Source organism: Gordionus sp. m RMFG-2023, chromosome 3 (genome assembly GCF_954871325.1).
Source record: "Gordionus sp. m RMFG-2023 chromosome 3, tfGorSpeb1-WG-v2, whole genome shotgun sequence".
Taxonomy (NCBI): domain Eukaryota; kingdom Metazoa; phylum Nematomorpha; class Gordioida; order Chordodea; family Parachordodidae; genus Gordionus; species Gordionus sp. m RMFG-2023.
The window spans coordinates 45,387,091-45,414,181 of record NC_088777.1 but is presented as its reverse complement, the minus strand read 5'-3'; the positions used below and the strand labels follow the sequence as shown (position 1 = coordinate 45,414,181).

At 26.6% G+C, this 27,091-nt stretch overlaps 1 protein-coding gene across 1 annotated transcript; it reads left to right on the top strand.

The window, feature by feature from the left end:
- The first annotated feature begins 127 nt into the window (after window positions 1-127).
- On the top strand, window positions 128-26,655 carry LOC135927033 (uncharacterized). The gene is made up of 22 exons (XM_065462969.1): window positions 128-268; window positions 4,493-4,544; window positions 4,672-4,929; window positions 11,326-11,467; window positions 11,522-11,646; window positions 11,966-12,757; window positions 12,898-12,939; window positions 13,015-13,194; window positions 14,284-14,427; window positions 14,670-15,018; window positions 18,204-18,424; window positions 19,144-19,374; window positions 20,073-20,388; window positions 20,782-20,990; window positions 23,091-23,213; window positions 23,321-23,391; window positions 24,235-24,355; window positions 24,493-24,606; window positions 24,650-24,783; window positions 24,865-24,969; window positions 25,042-25,187; window positions 26,604-26,655. Exons 1-22 carry the CDS (start codon window positions 128-130, stop codon window positions 26,653-26,655), a joined length of 4,068 nt encoding a protein of 1,355 aa, XP_065319041.1.
- Window positions 26,656-27,091: the final 436 nt, after the last annotated feature.

The following is a 27,091-nucleotide window of genomic DNA, read 5'->3' as shown; positions in this document are numbered from 1 at the left end:
ATTTTTCATATTCCAACAGAACATTGCTCCAGCTAGCCGTGCCTGAGAAACTATAGATCTGCTATGAGAAACACCAGATTTTGTTTTACCCACTCATTGGCCCCCAGATAGCCATGATCCTAATACGATGACTACAATATATGAAGCGATCTTCAAGAACGTGTTTATCAAACCTTCAAACACCACGTTGAACATCTCAAAAGCGACTTGTGGAGTATATAAACTTTTTAATAAAGGAAATGTTGATCGTGCAATCAATGAATCGCGAGTTCGTCTTAAAATATGTATTATAGTTAATGACGGGCATTATAAACATCAGCTTTGAAGAACAAAATTTGACTCAAATTAATTTTAAATGTTGTCGTTGTTATCATGTTTCTGCCGAATTGTAAAGTTAATATAAAATAAAAAAATGAATTTTTACATGTTGGAAAGTTTGAATTTTGTTTGTCCAGCTTTGTATGTATACATAATTTTAAAACTGCTGGTATAATTTGATAAAATTTACAGAAAATACTAATATCCCTCTTCTAATCTTTACAATTTTATAGAATCATTTAAAGATTGACGATTTATTGATAAAAAAAAAGGGTGTCAGCTCGATATGAATACAGTGTATAATGTATTTAACAATTTGAATAAATATTTATCATATTTTAGACTATTTATAATTTTGAACCTTCCCACCAAGAGCGAATATAGAATTTAATGCAGTCACATTGAAGAATACACTCATTAAATATTGGAATAAAGATTATATTATATACAAAAAAAAGTATATTGAAAGACTTCTCTCTACATCCTTTTAAAAACGAAATTAGCTAAATTAAAAAAAATTTTTAAATATTTATTATTCATTAATTTTTAATTGTTGAAATTATTAATTTAACATTTAATTTCAAACCATGAATATATTTTTTTTTTGTATACTAATTATAACGTTTATATTGTCAAATTATAATTTATTTTAATTTAACACTTTGTAATTTATTTATATCTTACAAACTTTTTAATTTTTAAACATAGTAATATAATATTTCTAAGGATACCAGTTTCCATGGTATGTGATATGATAAGCTGAGAAACTTGGTATAGCTATTCAGTGTCGATATAAAGGCAGTTTACATTAGTTATCTGCATCTAAAAAAATATTAGCGCCTTGTTTCTTGCGAGAATTTTAAAATATATTAAATTTGACAAAATGCAATCTCATATTTAAAAATATAAACCCGACACGACATGGCCCAAAAATTTTTTTAAAAAAATTAAAACCGAAATTATTATTTTTTATAGACCCAGTCCGGTTCGAAACCCGTTCGGGTACGGGCCGGGATTTGTAGATCTCTAGTGTAGATAACTTGTGCATTTTTTGAATAACCAACTAAGTGTGACCAAAATCGAATATTGGGACATCAAATTTAAGGTTTTTGTGATCTAGGATGAGGTGTCTTATAATTTTTGCTTCACCTTAATATTAACGTGATTCCAATATTGAATAAAGGTGGGTATAGAATAATAACTTGGTCTAACGGTGAGAGTAATAAATATTTTTATAGAATTATTGTTGATTAAAAGATTGTATTCTTTATTACGATTCTCAAATCAATATTTAAAATAAGAGATATGAAACTAAAATGACAAGATATATTAAAATCAATATGCCATTTCATTTGAATTAGGTTTTTTTTTTGATATAAGGTCTCATTTTTTTTTCACTGATTAGATTAATATTGTGTGTTCGCTAATATTTGTTTTTATAATAAATATTTTTACAAAAATTATTCAACTTATTATAACACATCCACACATGCTATCTCTTAGAACATTTAATTATTATATTAAGGAATATTTTAATTTGAAACTTTGAATTAATTGTAAATGCGAATTATTCAAATGAAATATTACAATAAATTTTATCGCTTTGATATTATATATATAAATCATGTTTTAACTAAGATTAACGAAGATTGCTCATACATATGGTTACCAGGTCAAAATTTTTATATAGAGGTAGAAATTTTTATTATATATAAATACAGAAGGGTGGCTGGGTTCCCAAGGGCTACTCAATGATATAAGTTTCAGTAATTGATCCTAAAGCCATTCCACTAGTTTCAAATTTTCACACTTTTCTTGTTTTGCTTATAATTCACTAACCCTAATTAAGCACTGTCGAACCGTGGCATTTATTATCAATATCTTCATTTAAACTCATTGCTTAAATGTGTGTATATAATAAATTTATTGACATAGATTAAGGTTACAAAAATATGGTTATCGAAAATATCTCAAAAATATGGATGAATTGCATAAGTAACAAATTTCTCTAAGCAATTAATTCATTATTCAGAAACCCTCAAAATAAATATTTAAAAAAAATAGCATGTCCAAAATATAGGTACAAAAGATTTTTAGGATACGCGGCCTGACTCCACCCACAGACCGGACTGAAAATGTTTTTTTTGTTATTTTGATAACATTTTTATATACATTTTTATCATTTTATTAATTATAAAAGTATTTTATGTCTACAATATCAAATAATATTACTAAAATAGAAAAGTATATACAAAGTATCAACAAAATAATTTTAATACATTTTAAAAATAGAAAACATATACTTTATTAATTTAATATAGTGTTTTAAAACAATAAAATATTGTAGAAAAACGCATTAAAATTATATATTATGTGGTTTTTAATTTTTTTTCCCCCTATAAATATAGAATATAAATTCAGGAAATAATTATAAATTTAATAAAATATATTGGCGATAAATATATATTATAGTCGTAAAATAGCTCTTCGAATATTATACCCAAATCAAATGGTAGGACAAGAAGACCAATATAATAATATCAGATGAAAATTTATAATTTCTATTTAAATATTGGTAGGTTGTTAGTTACCACATCATAGGATTAAATCTAGCTGAATGTATCTATTTTTAAGGTTTTTAGGATTCCTTGCCAATAAAATAATCTGCGCAGTTGTGCGAGAATGGGTCTCGTACAATTCACCGTTCTCGGGTTGTAGACCAACGCGCTAAATGTAGGAATGAATCATTTAATCAAATCTACAGTATTATAATTCAAAAATCTAAATTTAACCTAAAATATAGCAAATTATTAAACATTAAAGTTCATTTTCATCTTAAAAAATTAATGCTTTTTACGCAAAATAAATCAGCTTTGAACACCATAGGATTTATGTATAATTTTTTTTTTCAAAAACAAATTGCATTTTTTATAGCTATAGGGGGGAAGGAAGAGGGGTAGAAATGCTGGGGCAAATTTATTTTCTACCTCTCCGCTTCACCCATAATTGTACCTTTGTTTTTCTTTGAATTTTATGTTGACTTTTGACAAATACCAATCGGTTATTTATAAAACCAGATAATATAATCCATTTATTGCCTTGGCAAAATATCTTCACCATGATTTTCTAAAACTGTTATTCTTTTATTTCTAGATTAATTATTATTATATTTAATATTAGTCTATTTCCTTGGAGATTTGTAAATTATTCATATTTTGAATATTTAAAAAAAAAAAAATTATATTTTTTGGATTATAACTATAAAATATACTCTTATATAATACTAAAAAAAATTTAAAGTTTATTGATTGGATTTTAATAATAAATATTTAATATTATTTTAAAAGAGATAAAGTTGGAATTAAATTAATATAATATGAAAAAAAAGTGATTTAAATTTCAAAAAATATTTCACTATTTTTATGTAAGAATTATATATTAGGTTAAAATGGGTTATTAATAAGGAGGTAGTATTTAAGAAATTATATCTTAGTATCTTAAAATAATATTCACTTCACATATTAATAATTAATACGTACATAAATAAAACTCATATAAATAAAAGACGAGGTATTAAAAATATTTTTCATTAAATTGTTTATTTTTATTTATTAGGATCAAAGGAAAACTTTACATTTGCCTCTGATTGTCTAGATATCAAAGCAAAGTGTTTGGAACAGGTTAATTCTGTATGCTCAACCCTTCTATTATATTCTTTTAAAACGTGCAAAACAACTACAACAAGTAATAAATATAATGGAACTTTTAACATTTTAATCGTTAATAGCATTTTTCTAAAATTTAAAGACTTGATTTTACCAGAATTGTATCAAAACATAAGAATTTCAGATAATTTTGCCATAATATTTTGGGTTAACTTATAATAAAATTTATGAAAATTCTGAAATTCATGGGTATAATAAGCACATGCACCATTTTTTTTTATAAGTATGAAGATTAATCAATTTTTATTCCAAAAAATATCATCGTCCAATTAAAAATATCATTTTCCCATAAAAAATATAAAGTGTAATATTAAAATTATTTCACATAATTCCTTATTGATTGATGTATATATAAAAAGAAATTGCAAATCTGTAACGATAAGCACACGCTGAAATATAATTCTGATTAAATAAAAGCACTTTAAATCATATTATTTAATTTTTTTTAGATGTTAAAGGTTCCGGTATACATACCCCGAATTCCTGATACCTTACAACATTGTAAACTCAATATAATAAATTTTATAATCAAATAATTAATTTCCTCTCTTCCTCCCCCATCGCGAACTTTTGACTTATCTAATTTAATTCGCATGTTGATCTAAAAAAAACACACAAAATTTATAAGATTCCCAATGTTACTCAAATCGGATATCACATTGTCAAAAAGCTTTGAAAGCTTTGCATTCTAATTCTATCTTTGAGCCAGTTTGCAACTGTGACGATTTCAAACTTCATCGTAGGTATGTTAATAAAGAAGACGAATGGGAACCCAATCAATATTCGATCAACGATTACAAGGTTTATCAGGACTCTTGCTTAGACTTTAGGAATTTTATTTACAATCATCCTTGTCTGTACATGAAGTCAAAAAGGATTAGTCATGGTATATTTAATATATTTTTTAATAAATTCTTCAAAAAAAATTTTTCATATTTTTAGAATTAGGATTTATAAAAGTAAATATCTCTATATTTCTAAGAAATGCTTATTTGTTTTTATTTTCTAAATATTTTATTAACAAAGTAGACCGACCAAACCAATACTATACCATTAATATTGAAACAATATTAAAATTAATTAATATGAAAGGGGAAAAAAAGGAGTGAGTATGAACATTTCGTAATATTCTTTGGTGTATTGTTTCTTAAGATTTTAAAGAGTTTCGTCATGCCATCGAACTCAAACTTAAATGGAAATGCCCTACTATTGCACTTACTATTTAATACTGGTTAATTAGAAAGGCAGCCTCAATCTATGTAAAGTAAAATATATAAAAACTACAACAATGCCTTAAAATTCGTTACTATCCTATTAACATTTAAGCCCATCGGACTTTGTTATTGGGAAAGTAAAAGTTCAGATAGACATGATTCTTTGGAAGAATTGTTTTTTAATTTTATAAAATTTCGTGCGTTGTTCCTCCTAACACTTTTAACGCAATTCATGATGCTCTAGCCATGCTGATAAAAAATTTGCCAAGTACCTCTTAACGATGCCCGTCAATTTAAAAAGTTTATCTATATAGGGACCAAGCTAATCACGTTGGGTTCCCATCCCCTAGTCTTTTCCAAGGACTTAGAACAGAAAATAACTATCAGCGCCTAAGATCCAACAAGGAATTCTACCTTTAAATTCAAGTTTCTCTGCATAATATTGTCTCATCAACTTAAATTACAAATCCCATTTTCTCTAAATTTAATAAATTCAGCAATATTTTTTATAATAAGTATAAAATATATTTATTATCTGAAGAGATAGAAATAATGGGGGCACAGAATAGCTGCTGTTAAAAGAGTTAGTCTCTAAGATATACCTTTAAGATAAAGTTGCAGAGTGGTGGGTTATGTTATGACAAACCAATAAGCTGTCATTACTCTTCACTTTACCCTAGTGAAGGCCCACATAATCATAACCACACATTAATCTCTTCACTCTTCTCGTAATATCAGAATATTTTATAAAATAGTATGACAGAGTTATAATTGTCATGTCCCAGACGCTGATCCTGTTCTTTAACCTGCACTTATATCATATAAAAGGGACTAGAATATACTTGCATAGCATTTATTAAATCATTTCGAGTTTAGAGTAAAGTTTGAGTGATAATTCCAATTTTGTGTGTATTAATAACTTTCTGTTGTTGTTGTCAAGGACTTTTTTTCATTGGGAGGATGAGGGAGGGGTGGTATGAAGCCAGACCGTCATTGAAGTTGGGGTGGGGGGTAGTTGATCGAGTTACCATTTTTGCTAATTTTCATTTGAAATAGAATTGAATTGATAGAATCAAACCATTTTTTTTAACATTACATGCCGGCGTGGCCCGGATCGAACCGGTTAGTTAAAGTTTTTGAAAAGGATTTTCTACCCTGAAAAATAACTTTGTACAAGCCAGGTTTGTAAAAATATTTTGCACGAGTTGTCCATTCCGAGACTGTGCCGACATCTAACTAACATTACAAAAGAAATAATCAAAAATGATAAATTTTCAATTCCAAATTTTATTTTAAAATAATCCTCTATAATATCCCTCCCCTAACTCCCCTTTTTTTTCAACACCAATTCTTTTTTTTTTATCATTTAAAAAAGTTATTAATTCTCACTTGTGCTTCTCAAATATCAAAATAAACCCCAAGAAAATCAATAAGTATACACAATTTTAAATATTTAGATTAAAATGGAAATTTTTTCTTATGTAAATAACTATTTTTTTTTTACGAAAAATATATATTATTATAATTAATATTATTATATAAATAGAATATAGTAAATTTTAGGAATTATAATCAAATTTTATGAATATATTTTTTTAAAATATCCAGAAAATTATAATTCGTCGGCGGTGCCAGTTACTTAAAAAAAATATCTGAAGCCATATGGAAATTTTATTTTACAAAAATAAACCCAGACAGAATGGGTTATTAAGTATTAAATAATTTAATAAAATAATATTAAATATTAAACTTAGATAAATCGTTAAAAAAAATTAACACTTTTTAAATATTATATTTATAAAATCTTAAATTCTAACGATGTTATTAATTAAGGAGAACATTTTAGAGTAAATAGATAATAAATGCAAATATAAATGGGATAATTTGGAAACAATGTTAAAAAAATCCATAAGATCTTATCCATGTTCTCTATTCAATCCTATCTAAAATTTCTGACTATCATCATATTGCTCGAAGGTAAAAAAATATATATAATAAATAGATTTTATAAAATATTAATTAGAATATAGACTTCTTTTTTTTTGTATTAGAAAATCATAAATATAATTATTAATCAGAAATCTGAGGGGGTCAAAATTTTAGGCCCGTCCCAAAATTTTTTGGAAATATATTTGGCCTGGTTAGAATTATTTATAAACATTTTGGCAGCCCGGTTCCAGAATTTTTTGATTTTGAATATTTATAATTCTATTTTGCAAATTCTTTTTCAAAAATGATTTTGAATTTATGCGCAGCATTAACTGAATATCGAAATCTTCCATTATACGCTTTTCTAACATTTTCCAACTGAGAAATATCGCCACTCCCGATTTTTAAAATCTTGCTATTTTTGGACAGTTCAGGCTTGAGTTTTGGACCGTGAAGGTCTCTTTTAATATATCATTTATGGAGTGACAAAAAATAATAATTTTTTAAAATTAATGATTATTTATATATTTTATTGTTACATTTATACCCCCCCCCCCCCCCTCCTTGTTACTTATGTATGAAAAATAAAATAAGGAAATTTAACTTATATAGATAAAATAAGAAAAATAAAGGTTGAAAATCTTATTATTTATTATATAGACACAAATTTAAATATCTATTTTGAATATCGGGCACATATTCCCAAGATATCCAAGTTTCTTTTGGCTGCAATTTCTCCTGAGTCTTCTTTTATCTTTGACTAAAATCATTAATGTCACTACTCTCTGCCGGATTGAGATTGTTTCTGGAAAGAAGATTTTCTACTATTATAAATTTAAAATGTTTCGCTAATAGTTTACTGTGGATGGGAAAAACTATTTAAATTTACAAATACTTATGGCAAAAATATTGAATTTGTAATGGTTATGATTAACTCATAGTCGATCCAGAATTTTTCTAAGGTAGAGGCATGGCTACTATCATAAGTTTATTGGAGGACCTTAGGCCCAATATTTATGGCGCCCTTTAGCAGGGTTACATTTTAAAGTTTCACTTTTATATTTAAAGTTAAAATTTTCTTTTTCTTCTGACAATTATATTACACTAATTGTTTTTATAAAATATTTATATTTGTATCAAAATATCGCACCTTAACACATCATCATTTTACCATTTTTTTATATTTTTGTAAAATTTTCTATATTTTTTAATAAAAAAAATTAAAATTGTGAAATTGTGTGCACTTTAGCCTATTTAAAAAATCTAGTTTCCGCCAATCAAAGAGCTAGGGGGGGGCATAAAGTATAATATAAATAGGCAAAATTTTATACACGTCACTTATATCGGGGGCTCCTATCCCCCTTCCTACCAAACTTATGAAACAAAATACTAGCCTAGAATAAATCCTCCCCCCCCCCCTCCAATAATTATATAAAATTTGTTTACGCTTTTCCCGCCTCAAATTACATACTCAGAGAAATATAATAGAAAGTCGTTGATATTGCACAATTTAAAATAAAATATAATTAGAAATTCTGATTAGAAAAATTAATGTTGATGTAATTATATGAAATATAAAAATTAACTAAACAAGGTGTTCTGACTGTGCATAGTACCATCTGTGGGGGGGGGGGGTTGATTAAGAAGACCAAAACCCATTTTGAAGAGAACCCTGAGTTAGCATTTTAAGATTATGGTTTTTTTTAAATGTATTTTTTTTTGTTGCTAATTTTAGGGTAGAATTTTTTTTTATAGCTAACTAAGCCCTATCAAATTTTAAAAAGTTAGCAACACCACTGGAAACTAGTATTTGATATTTACTTTTACATTCAGAATAAACATATTGTGTTTTTATTCGTTATTGGTATTTGATGATATGCCAATTGACAGAATGATATTTGAAAGTGTTGTTAAGCCACTCGTTTTGAGCCGATTTTCAAAAACGGCGAACTTAATATTTCATTCAGAATAATATTACGTAAGCCTGAAGATTTTGTTTGTAGAAGGAACAAAGGTTTGGACATCTATTAGCAAAATCTCGAGGCCTAGGCATTATTTTTTTGAGTAAAATATTGAGTTAGCCGTTTTTAAAAATCGGCTCAAAACGAGCTGTGTAACAACACTATTTGACTGGTAATAAAAAATATTGTCCATTTAATTAAACGACTATTTTTGAATAAAATTATTTTTAAATTCTAAATTCAAAATACAAAAAAAAAATTTTTTCTACCTTTTTAATTACACAAAAATCTTAAAATGTTTTAATTTATTATCATACCTGAAGACTTTAAAACCTACAAGATTTCTGGGACTAACTGCAAGCGGCAAAGGATGCTTTTTTAAGGGGAGGAAGATTATTAATGAGGTGGGGAGGTGGTGGGTGTAGGTGGAGTGGGTTTTCGAATTTTTATATTTGGATTATCGATATTGGCAAATTATTTAATAACTTCAAAAAAAATAAAATAATTATAGATTATAATCTATATGAATAAACTTAACAATTTAATATTTTGTTTTAAAAAACAATTTTTTTTTCTATATTCGCACCCCGCTATCATATTTTTTTTTTATTTCGAATATAAAAAAAAGATTATCGATTCATAAATTTTTTTTTTAAAGTTAAATTGGAAGTTTTAATAATATACGATTTAATTATTAGAATTTTGATGAATACAAATAAAAAATTTAATTTGATATATATTTTTTTTTTAAATTAAAACGCAGAGAAAGAAGGCTGATTATGATAAGCCATTTTTTTTATTTAAAAACAACCAAAAACGCATTTATATAATAATTAATTATGACTTCCCAAAATTAAACGTTTATTTAATTAGCGTAAATGCAATAAAAAGTAATCATTTATTTTAATTATTGGTTCATTAACACGGATCTCAAATTTCGTTTAAAAAAAAAGGAGTAAAATGAATAGCGGCCTCAATATGATTAACTCAATATAAAAAGATTAAGCAAGCCTGAAGATTTTCGTCATGGATGGCACAAAGGTTTTGGGACATCTATTAGGGAAATGAGTCGAGGCTTAGGCGATATTTTTTTGGTTAAAATATTGAGTAAGCCATTTTTAAAAATCGGCTCAAATTCAGCCGTTTAACATCACTAATCTCGATTATGACTAAATAATCTCCCTAAATCTTATATACAGTAAGTAACACGGGTGGATTTCTCACAATAACGCCACTAAATTGATTGGAGATAGGGGGTATTTTAATGTAACGAAGGTAGACAGCATCTCAGATAAGCTGGAGACCTATTCTTAAAAGAAAACAATTTTAATATTTTAAAAATATAGACGATGAATGGGAATCACATTTAAAGTGTTGATAAATGAGTTAAACATTTTATCATAAACAATAATGTATTATTGGATGCACCTGTTCTATAGTTTTAGTTTGATCATCATTTCTTTATTGCATTATTGACTTTGGAAAAGTAAACCAGCCTTAAAGATAAACCTTAAAATAAAGGCATTTTAATAAAAAACATGTATATTGAAAAGACAAATATAAATTCGTAGCGAAGAATACCAAAAAAAGGACCTACAACCCGATATTTTAGTTTTTCTTCACTAGTCTTTATCGTCCCTTGTCTATGAGTTCAGATTTTGATTTTTTTCGCTCTCCTAATTTAAATAGAATTGTTGTTTATATATAACGGTTATAATTTGAACGTAGTTAAAAGTTTGAAGTTCAGAATTCTGTATATTTAGGCACATAACATCTAGTTTATTATTTAGTGTACGGTTAGAACCATGTTAAATGAAACTTTAATTAAACTAAATTTATACTCGTTTTCTCAGTGGCGTGACTAAACCTTTTAGTTTGCCGTCAATAGATGCTCAAAATCTAAAAATATTTAAAACCAACATTTTTTCCTGCAAAATGTGTATTTTCAAAAGAAAATTGAGAGGGGATTCCCCAATAACAGCTACGGAGAAAAATAGCATTTCCCAATGACCAAATATAAATCTTTGCGAAATTATAATTGATGGAAAATACTAATTTTTTGTTAAACAGCGAAACCCTCGAATAATTAAAAAGTCCATGTCCTATGATTGTATATAATCCAATTTCTTTGATTTAAAATAAATAAACTATCTAAAACATTATTATTTTTTATTAAAGATAGGTTATTATCTGCCAAAGATCTTTCTTGCACGGTAGCCTACGAAGCCTGTTTCCAGAAAGCTTCTTGCAAAAGCTTATTCTTCGATTATCAGTATAACTGTAGAATGTTGGATTCCGCTATTTGTGAAATGGAAAGCAGGTTCAAAAATTTGTAAAATATTAACGTTGTTTTCATTTATTTTCTCTCTTCTAGCCAGGATTGTTGGTATTCTTGGCTCGAAATCAAATCAACTACGCTATATAACTGCACGTGTATCGGCAATTTGGACATCGCTTGCGACAAAATAAATAAATTGTTGCACGCTAATCCATGTATAAGTAAATATTATTATATACCATATATTATGATAAAACATTTTTGCGTTTGAAACCTTTTTTGTATATATTTTACTAGTGTAGTTAAAACAACTAACTAAATAACATCATTACCTATTAATTTCTGTATTATTGTAATTTTATTTGGATTTTTACTTTGATTGAAATTTGTTAGTAAAAAAAATTATATTAAAAATGATTAGTATATAAATAATTTTTAGAATATAGCTATAATTAATAACAGGTTCCTTTAAAAAAAAATATAAATAGTTACCTTTTCAAGGATGAATAATATACTTTTTTATATTTATATTATATAAAGAAAGGCTACAAAATATAATGAATTTCAATAAATCGTCACTGTTAAATTCGATTATGGTACACTCAGCCAACTTATCTCACCCAATTTCTTTATTTTCTCCGATATCCTTTGACGATATTTTAACGAGTTATTTTATGAATACCGACTTTATCCCCGGTAATTATTCCACGTTATCAAATGCAACCTTTTTATTACGAAAAGCCTTTAGAAATCAGCATAATATGTTTAGCCAAAACGTGTCAGATTCCGTTTTAATAGATAAATTAAGAAGGCAGGAAGATATCATATGGATCTCATACATGATAGCTTTGTACTTAAAAAATTTGACTATCAATTTCAAATGGCCTACGACTGAATTTAAGGCTTCAAATATTTCTACATCATTTTTATCCAGCGATTCTAGATTACTCAAGGCCAACACGCTAATTCCAAATTATACTCTACCATCCTACCCCGACATGAATGATACTATTTATTATGTTAATGATAATCTGTCATCCTATAATGGAACTAATGTTATTGATAGTTTGGGCGAATTTTCTTTGGAATATCCGTACTCGGGGTTTAACAATGATTCAAAGATAAGGATCAAGCACGCCACTACGACGAGAAACGCCAATTTGATTAATTCCACTCATATATCCTTGTTCGAAAAATTGATAAATTTGACACTCAGCACGCGTTCCTATTTAAATGAGATTTACGGGAATGATACGATTAACGTTTGTTCATCTTCAGCGTTAGGAAAAAATAAATTTGATGTATCATGTATGATGCATAACTATTCTTATAGTAAGTCAAATTATATATATATATATATATTATAATTATGCAGATATGAGTTATTTATTATATATATTTGATAAATTGATTTTGTGTTCGGATCAGAGTTTATTTTGATAAATTTAAATTTTTTCTATTTAAAAAAAAAGGAAATCCCGTTTACTTTCACACTACACCCATTCCGGATGAAGGTAAAATACGGCAATAAAATTTTTCTGCGAAAATAAAAATGTTTATAAATTTCCTAATTTGAAAAAAAAAACAAGACATAAAATGCAGCAGCGTATTTCTAAAATGCAATACTGACTCTAAATGTGTTACCGCAATGTCGGACATCATATCAGCTTGTGCTTATTCCAAAAATTTAGAAAATTTGAAAGAAGATGTTGAAAATTATGAGAATAAAGTTCCCGCGATTTTGAGACGAGCATTGAATGAGAAACAAGGTATTTATTATAGTAATATTAATGTTTCTTAATTTTTAATTATTTTTGTTAAACGATATATTTTATTCTTAAATTGTTTTGGGCAGTATACCATTTTAATCATCCAGATTTTAAAATAAATCGTTAGATACACTCTAATGCTATATAAATATGGGGTATGTTAATAACTTCTGTCATAATGAGAGCACAAGAGTTGCTCACTGCCAAGGAGTTAATATTTGTGGATTCTACATCTTGTTGTGATCTAATGCTTACTATATATATATATAATGATGATAATGGATAAAAGTTACCCATTATAAATTTTTTTCCGAATATAATGAATGATACACTCCTCTAATTAATTAAATGGTTTGCGGTTTACAATTTCGAACAAAATAAACATTCTAAAAACCTTTTCCCTCCTGACCTCCTGACTTATTCAAAAATGAATAAAAATCTGATAGTGGCCATATTCGTATTCGATTCGTTTATTCTTACGAATAATAAATTTTACTATTTGTATTCGATATACGGAAATATATTGACCAGAAATTTAAAAAAAATTTTTTTTTTTACTGCACGTCGTCTAATTTTTAAAATTAAATTATTATAATAATATGGTGATAAAGAATCATGTTATGAAAGTGTAATTAAAACTTAGAATGCGTATTAATTAAATTTATAAACTCAAGCCAATTTTTAAGGCAAAGAGTTTTTTTTCTTTTTATAAGACATTATGTAGTGTTACCGCCCGATTTAGATCGATTCTTAAAAACATTAAGATTTAAGCCAAAATAATATCATGCAAGCCTCACGATTTGGCAAATAGAGGTCTAAACCTTTCTGCCATCTATGTTCAAAATCTCCAGGCTTATTTCTTTATCATGCATAATCACAAAACTAGTTGGGGTCATGACCGGTCATAAGCCCGGTTGAGAAAGGAAGAAAGTTTGCGTCTACTGATAACAGGCAGCAAAAAACTTCACCGCCAAAAATGACAAGTCTTAAACATTTGAACATTATCTTCATATATTATCAAAATTTGTATTGCTATTTCAATTTCAAATATCTCCTTTTCATCAAAAACAAATTATTATTTTTTATCAGATATTACGAGGAAAAATAGAAATACTAGTGATAAGATACAAGACAGAAACATTTTAAACAAGCCTTCTGTTGGAAACGAAGCCGGGAAAATTATTAGAAAGAAGTTAAAAAATAAGGATCCCATCACCACTGAAAAGATTACAGGTACAAAAAGTAACTTTTATTATAATATGTTTTTTCCTCAATGTCAAAATAAATTTGGTAATTTTTTTTTCTTTAAATTATTTTGTTTATCGAGATAGGCTAATTTAATTATACATTATTTTAAGAGATAAAAGACGACCATTTTTTTATTCGCTTTTAACCTTAGCAGATAAGTTTTAATAAAACAATTTTCCCAACTAACGACTTACAAACTAAGAATAATCTTCATAACCTATTATTAGATGGAAAAATCGAGTCGGTTACAAAAATTAAATTGTCCACAAAAAAACGCCCTCTTTCGGCATTACAATGCGACAAAGTTGTGTGCATGGGAGCTATACGAAACTTTTATCAACAAATTGACCCTTATTTTACTCATCCCCTCGTATTCTGCACGTGCGAATCTAATGATGTAAAATGTTTAAGAATAAGGGAAGCCATATATCCTCCATGCGTGTCCGATAATATAAAGAACAAAGCCGACAGTGATATGAAAGACGCGGACTCGGAAAAAAGTGGGGAAAGCAACGAGTTCGGATTACCCTCATGTCTTGAAGTCAAAAGATTGTGCGAATTCGACTTTTTTTGCAAGTTTTCTTAAAATATAAAATGTTTAAAAAAATTATCATATTTCTTTTATCACATCATAGTAGGGCTGGGAACCAATAGTAAAAACCCAATATTAACAAAATATTGTATTGGTATTGGTATTGGGTCTAAAATATTGGTATTGGTTTAAACAATATTTTCTATTTCTTGTATTGGTATTGCTATTGGTATTGGTTTATATTGGTAACTATTGGTTTATATTGGTATTGGTTTATATTCAAATTACTAATTAAAAGAATAGAAATAGTGATTATAAAACCCTTAATTTCTAATTTTAGATAAACATGGGGAAAAAAATCATGATACCATAAAATCAGGGCTAAGAACCAACTCTCAAAATTTTACTGAATTCAAATTCTTTTTTAAACTAGGAATTTATTAGGTGATGTGAATATAAAAAATTTTAATTTAATCATGTATTTTTTGTATCAACAATAATAAACGTATTGATTTTGAACCATTTTATTTATCACAAAGAACATAGCAAAATAAGTAAACTAAAAATGTAACATAACTGTCTATTTATATAAAATATAATGCAAAAGAATGATATAATTTTAATATAAGAGGAAATAATTTTATGTATTTAAGAAGAATCTTGCATGCGCATCCAACTTTTTAGGCACAGGCAAGGTTGTATAGTATGCTCATCTAGTGAACAACGTTGGTCTGTTATAACACCGTCCTTCTGAAAAAGCCCTTTCAGAGCTAGATGAGGTGGCCTGAATTGCTAGATAATCTCTGGCAATATTTGATAATACTGGATATCTATTTTTATTTAATTTCCACCAATCTAATGGATTTGTATCATTGGAAATTGTGGCTTCATCTACGTATTTACTTATTTCTAAGTTGTTATTATTATGATGTTTCACCTGATAAATTTTGTCATAAAAGGACAATTTTTTGTTATTTTGTGCTTCATTTGTAAGTTCCGCTGAATTGTTATTATTTATTTTATAAATATTGTATTCATTAGTAAGATATCCAATAAGAGTTTCCATATTATTATGCTTTAATAAATGACTTGATAGTTTAAATCTTGGGTCAATCATTGTTGAAATAATAAAGAGGTGTTTATTAAAATTATAGTATTTATTAAGTTTTGTTAAGGCAGCTAAAGAAGCTGTCTTTAAAATAGCATTAGGATTATTATTATAACTCTCCACATGCTCAAAAATACTGGAATATAAAGGAATAATTGTTGAAATTGTTGGAGTATTAGCACATGAGGCCATCTCTGTAGCAAAATTAAATGGTTCCAGAAATTCTCGGATTATTTCTATATTATTCCAGGCTAAGGCACTAATATAATTTTCTTGATTGGTATTTTGTAAATGATTGGTATATGTTGTCAAATAGGGTTTGAGCAATATTGTTCTTTCAAGCATTTGGTATGTTGAATTCCAACGTGTTGGTACTTGGTATATCCAAAATTGGGTGAGGAAATTTTAAGTGTGGATTTTTTTCAAGATATATTTTTTCGAGTTTATTAGAAAGTTTAAAAATTTTTTAAAAATTTCTTATTTTTTTTAAAGTTGTATTTAAGGGTTCCAATGCAGCCATGACAGCCAAATGTATAATATGGCAAAAGCATTTGCACACATTATCAAAATTATCTTTTTGTTTTAAAATTTTTAGAAATGCTAAATTATTACTTGCATTGTCTGATGTAATGCAAAAAAAATTTCAAATTTTACTTTTAATACAGAATTAAAAATATTAATAGAATTATGTGCTGATTTAAAAGGAATAAAATCTAATAAATGATTATTTAATTTAAAATCATTATCAATATAATGAATTGTTATGCCCAAAAGGGTATTTTATTTGGAGAGGACCAAATGTCCATTGTTAAGGAAAATTTAGATGTAATGTTAGAAAGTACAGATTTTAAATTGATAAAAGAACTATGATAATGTTTCATAATTTCTATTTTTAGCGTTTTTCTAGAAACTAATGTTAGTATGCTATTAAATTTTTAAAAGTGATATCCTCAACTATTGAAAAGGCTAAATTATTTTGAATGAAAAAGTTTATAATTAAATTAGCTTTATTATTTATATTATTAAGTAAAAATGATTTTATTGTCTTGATTTTTTTACTGCCAATATTTATTTGCTCACATTTCTTATATAATGTTGGGTGGATGGATTTAAGATGTGTCCATAATCCTGAGGTTCCAAAATTAAGAAGTGATATTTTTTTTTACATTTATTACAAATTGCCTTTTTTTATTATCACAAGTAGTATAAAATTCCCAGATTTTTGCTGAATTTCGTCTTTTATTAGATATTGATAATTCTTCTTGTTCATTATCGCTATTATTATTAGTACCAACAGCATCATTATTTATTAACTCTATTTGGTCTTCATTTATTATAATATCCTAAATAAATAAATAAAATTGATAGATATCATGTAAAAAATTTACTTCCATAATAAAAATAAACTATAATTATAAATAAAAGAAATATTGATATCACAGTAGTATTTGGAAGAAATAACAGATGTAATCAGTTTTTGCAATGAAAGTAAAAAAAATACCACGATATAATTATTCACGATAAACCCAAATAATTATGTTATTTTTAATATTGGTATTGGTATTGGTTAAAATTGTATTTAAACAATATATCAAAACCAATATATTTAGGTAATTGGTATTGGTATTGGTTGTAAAAGCAATACCAATATTTATATATATATTGGTTTATATTGGTATTGGTATTGTAAACCAATATTATATTGGTATTGGTCCCACCCCTACATCATAGCAGAGTTTTAATAATAAATTTTGAGCAAAAATCTTTGAAAATTTAATTTTTACATCTTTGATTTCATATTGAAAGTTTTTTTTTTATATGCGTGAAAATTACAAAAGATCTACTCATAAAAGAGACATTTTTTTAGGTAGAATTCAAGAATATCTCTTTTTTTTAAAAAAAAATTCTTCAAAGATTCTTACTCAAAATTTAATTTTTTGAAGTTTTTTTTTCAAACTCTATATCTTAGTGTGGGGTTTAGTTTATGTTTTAGAAGAAGAAAAAAATTATCACTACTGTTAAATGACATTCTATATGTCGAAAACATTTTTTTTTAAGAAAATCATATTGTTTAGATTTAAAAATTTAAATAACTATTTTTAAAAAAATTATGGAAAATAGAGATAATTTCGCAAATTATCGTCAATATTGCAAGATGTCAAGCACCGATGGTAAATGTAAAGAAGATTCAAGTAAATGCCGAGAAGCGAGAGTAGGTTTAATGGGCACCGAATTAATGGTTAAAAATTGTACCTGTGATTTGCCTTCCATTAATCTTGACGAAAGCATCAAATCGAGTTGCTTGGATATTTATCAGATTATATTCGAAAACACTTGCTTAGGTAATTTACTTCATAATATTTATTTTTTTTATTACTAGAATTTCATTTTTAAACCTTTTAAGTATAATTTTGTATATTTAAAAACTCGTAACTTGTGAAATGATATTTTTACAAATTTTTAAATGAACATATATTTTGTTTGAAATTTACAAGTTTGAGAAATAATACTTTATGAGGCAAATAAAATGTTTAAAAAAATGTCACAGTTTGGAACTTATATTTTAATTAAATATACTTCAAAATAAATATTTTCCAAAAAAAGGAAAATTGTCTCAGAAACCCATTACATAAATACCGGTTGCACCTAAAAATCTCATGGAATTATAAAAAAAATGAAAATAATTGAATATATTTGATTTTGTGGTTCCTATTTAATGGCTTTAAATAAAAACGGAAATTCTAAGAATATAAATTTGTAAAAAACACCCTCCCCCCCCCCCCCCGCATTTTTTCACCATTACTTTTCATGACATTTCCCACCTCCTTTAGCGTGATATTTAATATTTTAATAAAAAATTTAATGAAAAGGCTTATAATACATTATATATAAAAAAAATTTTTTTTTGCCCGTATCTTTTTCTCAACAGCAAATAAAGATCAAAATTTGTATAAAATTTAAAAATATTTTTGTAAATAATAAATAACGAAACGCTAAATTTTGCCAGTAATATTTTCTATTAAATTAACAATTTTCAAAATGAACCGCAACATAATTTTAGAAGAAGCAGCCTTAGATTACGTGAAGAACCCCGTACAAACGACTAGCACTACAATAAAAATAACGACCACGACTGTCTCTTCTACTGCTAATGTAGGCGTAAACGTTAGTGACATTAAAAATGTTCCAAGTTTAAGCGATGTTTCAACCAAAATGACAACCATTTTTGATATAAAAGAAACTACTACTGCTAAGGCTATATCAGATATCGTCATCAATGAACCCTTGAAAAGTATTCATTTTAATATTTAATGCTAAATTTCAATGTGCTTAATTATAGATCATTGTGACAAGTCACTTGATCAAAATAATTTTTATAATTTTAATATTTTATACCTTTTTAAAAAAATGTTCGTAACTAAATTTATATTATACTAGAATAAATAAAATTTGTTTTATACAAAGTCAAAATGGTGATTTTTTTTAGTAGGTCGGGTGGGTTGTTATCTCAGAAGTTATTATCTTTATAAATTTTTGGGTAAAATTTTTTGTTTTAATTTTAAACGAATTTAATATTATACTCGGAGTAGTCTCATCTATTCTAAACGTATTTTTCTTACTGATTCTCGATGATTTGACCCTATCAACTAATCCCACTAAAACACTTATGAATGGGATAGCACTAGTTTATATAATATATTTTTTTAAAAATAGGTTTATTTTATAAATAATATAACCGCTTTTATTTTAAGCAAATTTTTTAAAAAAAAATGAGTATTAAATATAAATATTGTTATTTATCGATCAAGTGGCCTGTAATAAATTTTTCAGATTATATTCATACCATATATCTAGTGTTGTTAAACGGCTCGTTTTGAGCCGATTTTTAAAAACGGCTTGCGTATACTATCCTGGATGAAATACTGGTTGCGTAAAATCGGTAAAACGGCCTTTAACAACACTATATATCTCACTCAAATTTAATAATAGAAGAGATAGATTGCAGTCAAATGCATTCAGAATGCATCGCAGATACCGAATGCAAAACTAAATTGAATGAAATGTTATCGGAATGTTCAACTATCGGTTCATGCGACCCCAAAATTTGTAAAGAAAAGACGGCCACATTTTATCACCAAATAGATCCTTATTTTACTTATGCCATGGCATTTTGTCATTGTTCACCTAAGGATACCGCCTGCAACACTTTTAAGGAGGAATTAGATTTCAAATGTGGTTTCATAACATCTATTAAAATCACTTGCACCCAAATGTACGAGAGTTGTGCCAATTCTTCCGCTTGCAAGTTTAAAATTGATATAGTTATTTAGCATATATGTTTTAGGAAGTTTTAACATAATGAAATACTTGATTTGTCTGAAACATATTTCAGCAGGGTATAGAGTAACTCCATGTAAATTTCCCACAATCTTAAATTCCTAAATTAATATAAATTAAGGAGTGGCCTAAATGCTCACCACAAAAGTGTCTGAAATTACGATTCCGGCAAATTGATCGTTCAAAAATATTTTTTAAATAAACACGTGCTGTAAATAATTTAAGTTTTAAAAATTTGCTAAAAAATACGAAGATTTGTTAAACACCTTACCAAAAACATTATACTATATTTATTTATATTATACTTTAATCATATAATTAAATTTGTTATGTTATATGTGATGATGTACTAAATCGGAAGAAAACTATTGGCTGAGTTGGAGGTCGGCTGCAAGGTTAATCCAGATAAGGGTCAGTGCATGCAGGACGAGAGATTATGTCAAAAGACTTTAATCAAAATTAAAGGGAGCGACTTGATGCTCAGAAAATGTTCCTGCGAGGAATACACTGGAACCGCAAAAATTCGGTGTATGGATTATTTTAGCGTTATGGTTAATAACTCATGCATAGGTTTTTTTTATAACCCTTAATTTAATGTTGTATAATTAATCATTGAATGACTAAGATATTTTTGAATATTACGAATATTAAAAAGTTTATACGTGTGGTACTGGAATACTATGAGGATTAGGAGTACCAATTTCTTTTTTTTCTGGAATGTTAAAAATCATGAGGATTTAAAATGATTATAAAGGCGGCATTTTAGACTGATCATTCGTTAGGCTTTATTGATTCAATGAAAATCATAATCTTTGAATGAACCTGGACAATTATTTTATTTAAAAAATGGTTATCAAATTATTATTTTAAATATAAATTTAGAGTTGTTAAATCTTAATTGACATAATTTTTTTAGTTTATGACCTGAATATAAAAAGTTGTCTATAACATGTTAACGTTAGGTGGCGCTGAAACGCTTTTAAAATGTAAAAAATTTTAATAAATTTAATTTTGGATCGGATAAATGTTTGTCACTAGATCAATGTTAAAAAAATCTTTTAATATAGTTTGAAATCCATAGTGAGAATTTTTATTACTCCACGTTTGGCCAGTTTTGGTTAGAAGATAAGTATTACAAAGCCCATCTAGAGTAGTTTGAAATGAATAGAATTAATCTTCTTTACTTTAAGAGTGGAAAAAAGTTATTTTAAACAAACTGAATTTTTTTAGTCCAATGACAAATTGTTTAAAATAAATTCCATTAATGGACTAAAGAAAATTGGCACTATCAATTTCAAACTATCCTAAAAATAATTTACTAACTAAGAAATTATATCCTATCTAAAACCAAATTTATCAAACTATTTCCAATTTTAAAAGCGTTACAGCATTACTTTGAGTTAAATTTTATCTAATAAAATATAAAAACCATTTTTTGTATTTTTTATTTTGAGGATTTAAATATTTTTTAAAAAGGTATATAAAAAAGCATACATATCTTTATTATCAATCCAGTGGCGAGATGAAGTTTAATAATGTGATCGGAAATGTTTTTGGCAAGCTTTGTAGTAGGTAGTAATCTTCACATGGTTTATCTGTTTTCTCAGTGATGTAACTTGAGAATTTCCCTAATTAGTTCAAGAATATTCATATCAAACATCACGAGAATAGATTTGAATGTATTTATTGGTTTGTAATATTAAAGTTGCGAAGAGTGAGTCTTTATTTATGTTAGATGAGGAGAGTCCTAATTTAAGAATTAACCACTGGTCCATATGTGATTATGTGTCGGGGTGTTTTCCATAAATCCTAAGGAGCCCATTAGGCTTTGGAAGGAATCCTTGTAGAATAAGTTATAAGTTAAAGCCCTTTTAATACTTTTTATGCACTGAGAATGCCGAGGGAAATGGTCTAGGAATTGGCAATAAAGACTATATCGGCAATTTTTTCATGTGTGGTATCACAATCTTACAGCTAAGTCTTAGGCCTATTATCTATCAAATTTTTTCATCAGATAAAAGAAGGACTAAATTTTTGAAGGGAATTTTCTTAGAAATTTGTAGTCATTACCGCTCCTCAAATGAGAAAATATAACATCAATCTCCAGAAGACTCAACTTAAAGTCATCGACGGAGCTTTAATGAGAGTATCTCAATCTCTTTGGCGAATAGAGGAATCTAAAATAATCTTGTATGCGTTACGCTCTATCGCCATCTTTAAATTACCAAAGGCCTAAAAATAAAATCTCGAAAATAAAGTTCGGCGTTTTCCGGGAAATTTCTCAATTTATTTGGCGACAGTTTTTTGACACAAGCAAGCCTCACACATACTGGAAGAATCAACCTACGGTCTTCAATGGCCCTCCCAATAAGTAGATTCTCATCTTCACGACTTGCCAGTCAATAATCAATCATCTAACTAATACCTTAACCGATCATAATATAGATGAAGCAGCAATCATTTAAAACCACTTAATTCTTCCCAACACCCTCCGTCAAAAATTCCGCATCCAATTCCACATGGTTTTTAACAGATTCCAAACTTTGGGATTTGAAATTCCGAATTTCCTCGTTGTGATTCTGTATCCCGTTATGATATAAATTATTCTATATAAAAACTCTATTGAGATCTATAATATATAGTCATATATATATATATATGTTAATCTAGATCACACCGTAAAATCCTATCATTTAAATCCGATAAAGACTACAAAAACATTTCCATTAGTATTTCAAAGCCAAACCACTCCATTCACGACTAAATTAACTCAAGTTACTCAAGAAATGATACGTAATTTATTTCTTAAAACGTTGAACCATAAATTAATATATTATAATTTAATCAAATAAAAAATATTTGACATTATGAAAATATTTTATCTCTATTATTTACATTAGCTCATAATTGTTCACTCAAAATTCACCCAGATAGTGAAACTATTTACATTCCTGTTGACGCAAAAGTTCGGGTAATATGAATTTAATATTTATTACATCTATAGAATATTAAACATCTTTTGCGCAATTTTATTTACGTTTTAAAACGCAATTTTATGGCACAATCTAAATACAGTTAATATATCATTAAATAAAAATTTTATAAATTTATTGATAAAATATTTCAAGAAATATTTTGAAGTGGGGATTCAGTATAAACAGTTTATTAATAAAAATAACAAATCATCTATGATCAATTTTTACATATTTGTGCACGTTTTAAAATGGATTTGTTCCAAAATCAATAGGTAAAAAAAAATATTTATTTTTCATAATAAATGCTATCTTTTTTAAACGTAGTTATTTTGCTCTCAGGTGAAAGGTAAAATCTTCGTTGCACAATGAGTTACAAGATATATTGTTTGATCATTTTTTTAAACTAAATTCTTAATATACGTACTATACACAGATAATTATAAAGACTTTTAATTATAATATACGGTTATAAGAACGGAGAAATATGAAGGTTTCTCTCATCCTCAGCCTTACTCTTTTAATTTAGCTCCTATTTCTATCATCAATAAAAAAACAAGTTTATCTCGCCTAATTTATAAATTATATATGTAGGCAAATTATTAAAGGTACATTATAAAAAATGACGAGATATCTTTTTTATTATTAATTTGGATATAAATTTTTATTTTTAAATATAAATTATTATTTTTAAATATAAATTATTATTTTTAAATATAAATTATTATTTTTAAATATAAATTATTATTATTTTTTCCATTAAATTTAAATATTTCAAATATTCCAAAAACGTAAAGATAAAATTTTATATCTATCTATTTGTGTGTTTATTACTGTAATAGGTTTATGCTCAAAAACGTGATTGTTCCAAATTGTGTCATTGTGAGAGAGAAAATTATATTCAATGCATCATAATCCCCTGCTTACCAGCTACACCCTGCATAAGAAAATTTGCAATTTATGGTAATATTTAGAAATATGTTTGGCAATGACATAACCAAAATTATTTCCTTTTATTTATTTTTTAAATATTTGACAATTTAATGAATTTTTCTTTATATGAGAACAAATATAGAAAATAATATTTTGTCATTTAATAGGGCACGGTGCCCCTACATATGTAGCCTTTCGTGGATATTGTTTATGTTTTATGGGGAAAATTTTATGTGTTAAACCAGATCCCGATAAATTCGCTTTTCAGCAAAATGATACAGGTGAAATACAAAATTATAGCCCTATACAAACAATTAAAATTAGGGTTATTCATCTCCGTCGGATTTAGTAGTCAAGAATTTTCTTTATTGGAGAGAGTTACACATGACAATTATGATGATTTAATTCCGAGACTGCAAAAAAATCTCGTAACAGGATCTGGAAACCATTATAATAATGTAGGTATATAATGAAATAATACAAATTAAATAATTATCTTAAAACTGTAATTTCAATATATATATATAATATTTAAATAGACTCGTTGCCATTTAGAAATTTTCCAAAAGTTTACTGACAATGTTGTTATAGAGGCCAAACTAGCCATGCAAATAAATTCCAAGGGACTACGATATAGAGATAAAGTAGTTTATTTAATATTCAAAGAGATAATTTCTTTTTTAAAAAATTTTTTTTATTCATAAATACGAAAATAGGACTGTTTAAAATCAATTGAAAGATTGTCTGAACAAATTAATAATCAAGACCTCATTTTAATGAAGGATCCTTTGTTGTCTGTACTTAAGTTATCAGAAGTATTTATGCGACTCCCGGAAGATGATATATCTCTAGCACATACCACGTATCATTCTATAACATTTCGAATTTTATTATCAAATATATTTATATTTTATTTTGTTATTATATAACGGAATATAATGTAAGGATTAAAATGCAATATATAACATTGTAAAATTGTGATATGACAATGGTAAAAATTATATTTAATAAAAAAAAATTGAACACAATAAATAGATTAATATCGTTGGATTGGTATTATGAATCATGAAGTGTTATGTAGCTATATCTTTAAAAATTATTTAATAGCTTATAATAATTTTATATAATTATAAATATATATATCGTGGTGTAATGTAAACACACTTAGAGTTTAAATATTATTTTAAATATATGATATTAAAAGCGTAAGGAATTATAGAGGTAATTGCTTAAGTTTTGGAGCATTAGAAATCTTGAAAAATAATTGACTTTTAAAACTTAAAAAGTAATTAGATGGTAAGCAATAACATAACTTAAAATGGTTTTTAGAATATTAATAATAATTAAAAACATGCTTATTTTGTTAGTAAATCAATTATATAGACCAATTAATAAGATATCTTAATAAAGCCTAAATAATGCTAATATTATTACTTCCAATTTTTCAGTTTGGAACCCGAACGAAAAAAAAATTCTACTCTAAATGTTTTAAAACGTCGGTTCTGGAATTCTTTGGTCACTAATAATTTTTGTTGAGGTGCTGATTTTTAGATTTGATAATCCCAAAAGTTCTTAGTTATCAACTTTTGTTAAAAACAATAAATAAACCCTCTAAAATGAATATGGGGGTATTTTGAACAATATTATTACATAACTTATTTATTATATATGTAGTGCGCATGATCATCTCAACTCACCAATCAACAGGTTTTACTTGACTGGATTATATCGGTTTTTTTCCATATTATTAGGAGATATATTTTTTATAAAAAAGTTGTATAACAGAATTATATTTTTATCATTGTGTTGTTAAAATTATTGGGGGTTTTTTTAAAGGGGGGGGGGGGGGGGTATCTATTAAACAAGGCTTAAATATTATTTGGAATTATATATTTTTTAAGTAACGCACGTAATTTCCATAAAGAGACCTCTATTGAATATAATAATCATTTTAAAGAAATATCTTTATTTTATCTCTCATTTCAACGAATCTTGGTGGTAGAAAACAACCCTAATATAAAGGATCCTATGAAAATCTATAGCTTAGTCCAAAGACACTTTCTTGAAGTGCAGATAAAATTGCATTTCCATTAAAAAATTCCACGCCAAGCTAATATTTTTTACTGTAAATTATTTTATATATTTGTTATTTTATTCTGATGTTTATGAAAAATTAATTGAATAACTAGTAAATTAATATTGCCCTTTCTTTTTATATAATTATTTTAATAATGGTTATTAATTTATTTATAAAGAAATAAAAAATTTACACATAAAGGTCTTGCGCTTCGGTGAGTTTTTTTCTGAGACAAACCTCGTGTATAGGTTGATGGTAGGCCCAAAAAAAGGATAGTTGAAGGAAGATAAGGAGGAGAAGGTGTTAGAAGCGCACTTTCTAATTTTGAAAATTTGATTGTTTCGTAAATATCATATATGCCCGTCAGCCTAAAATTATTCGTTCAATTCAGCAAATAAATTGTGAATGAAAAATAATATAGTTTAGTAATTTTTTAAAATAATGAACATAAATTATTCGAAAAAATGCATTTTAATATTTAAAATTATATTTATTCGATATGTGAAATTTTCTGCAATAAATGGGTCTAAGCATAAACCAATTATGTATATATTACTTGGCGATTCATTCATTTAAACATTTTAAAGGAACATAGATAGGAGTCAGTTGAAGCGCGATTTAGTGGTTAGGCCAATTAATATGCATCATATAATGATAATTGACGTGCAAACCGCAAAATAGCGGAGCTG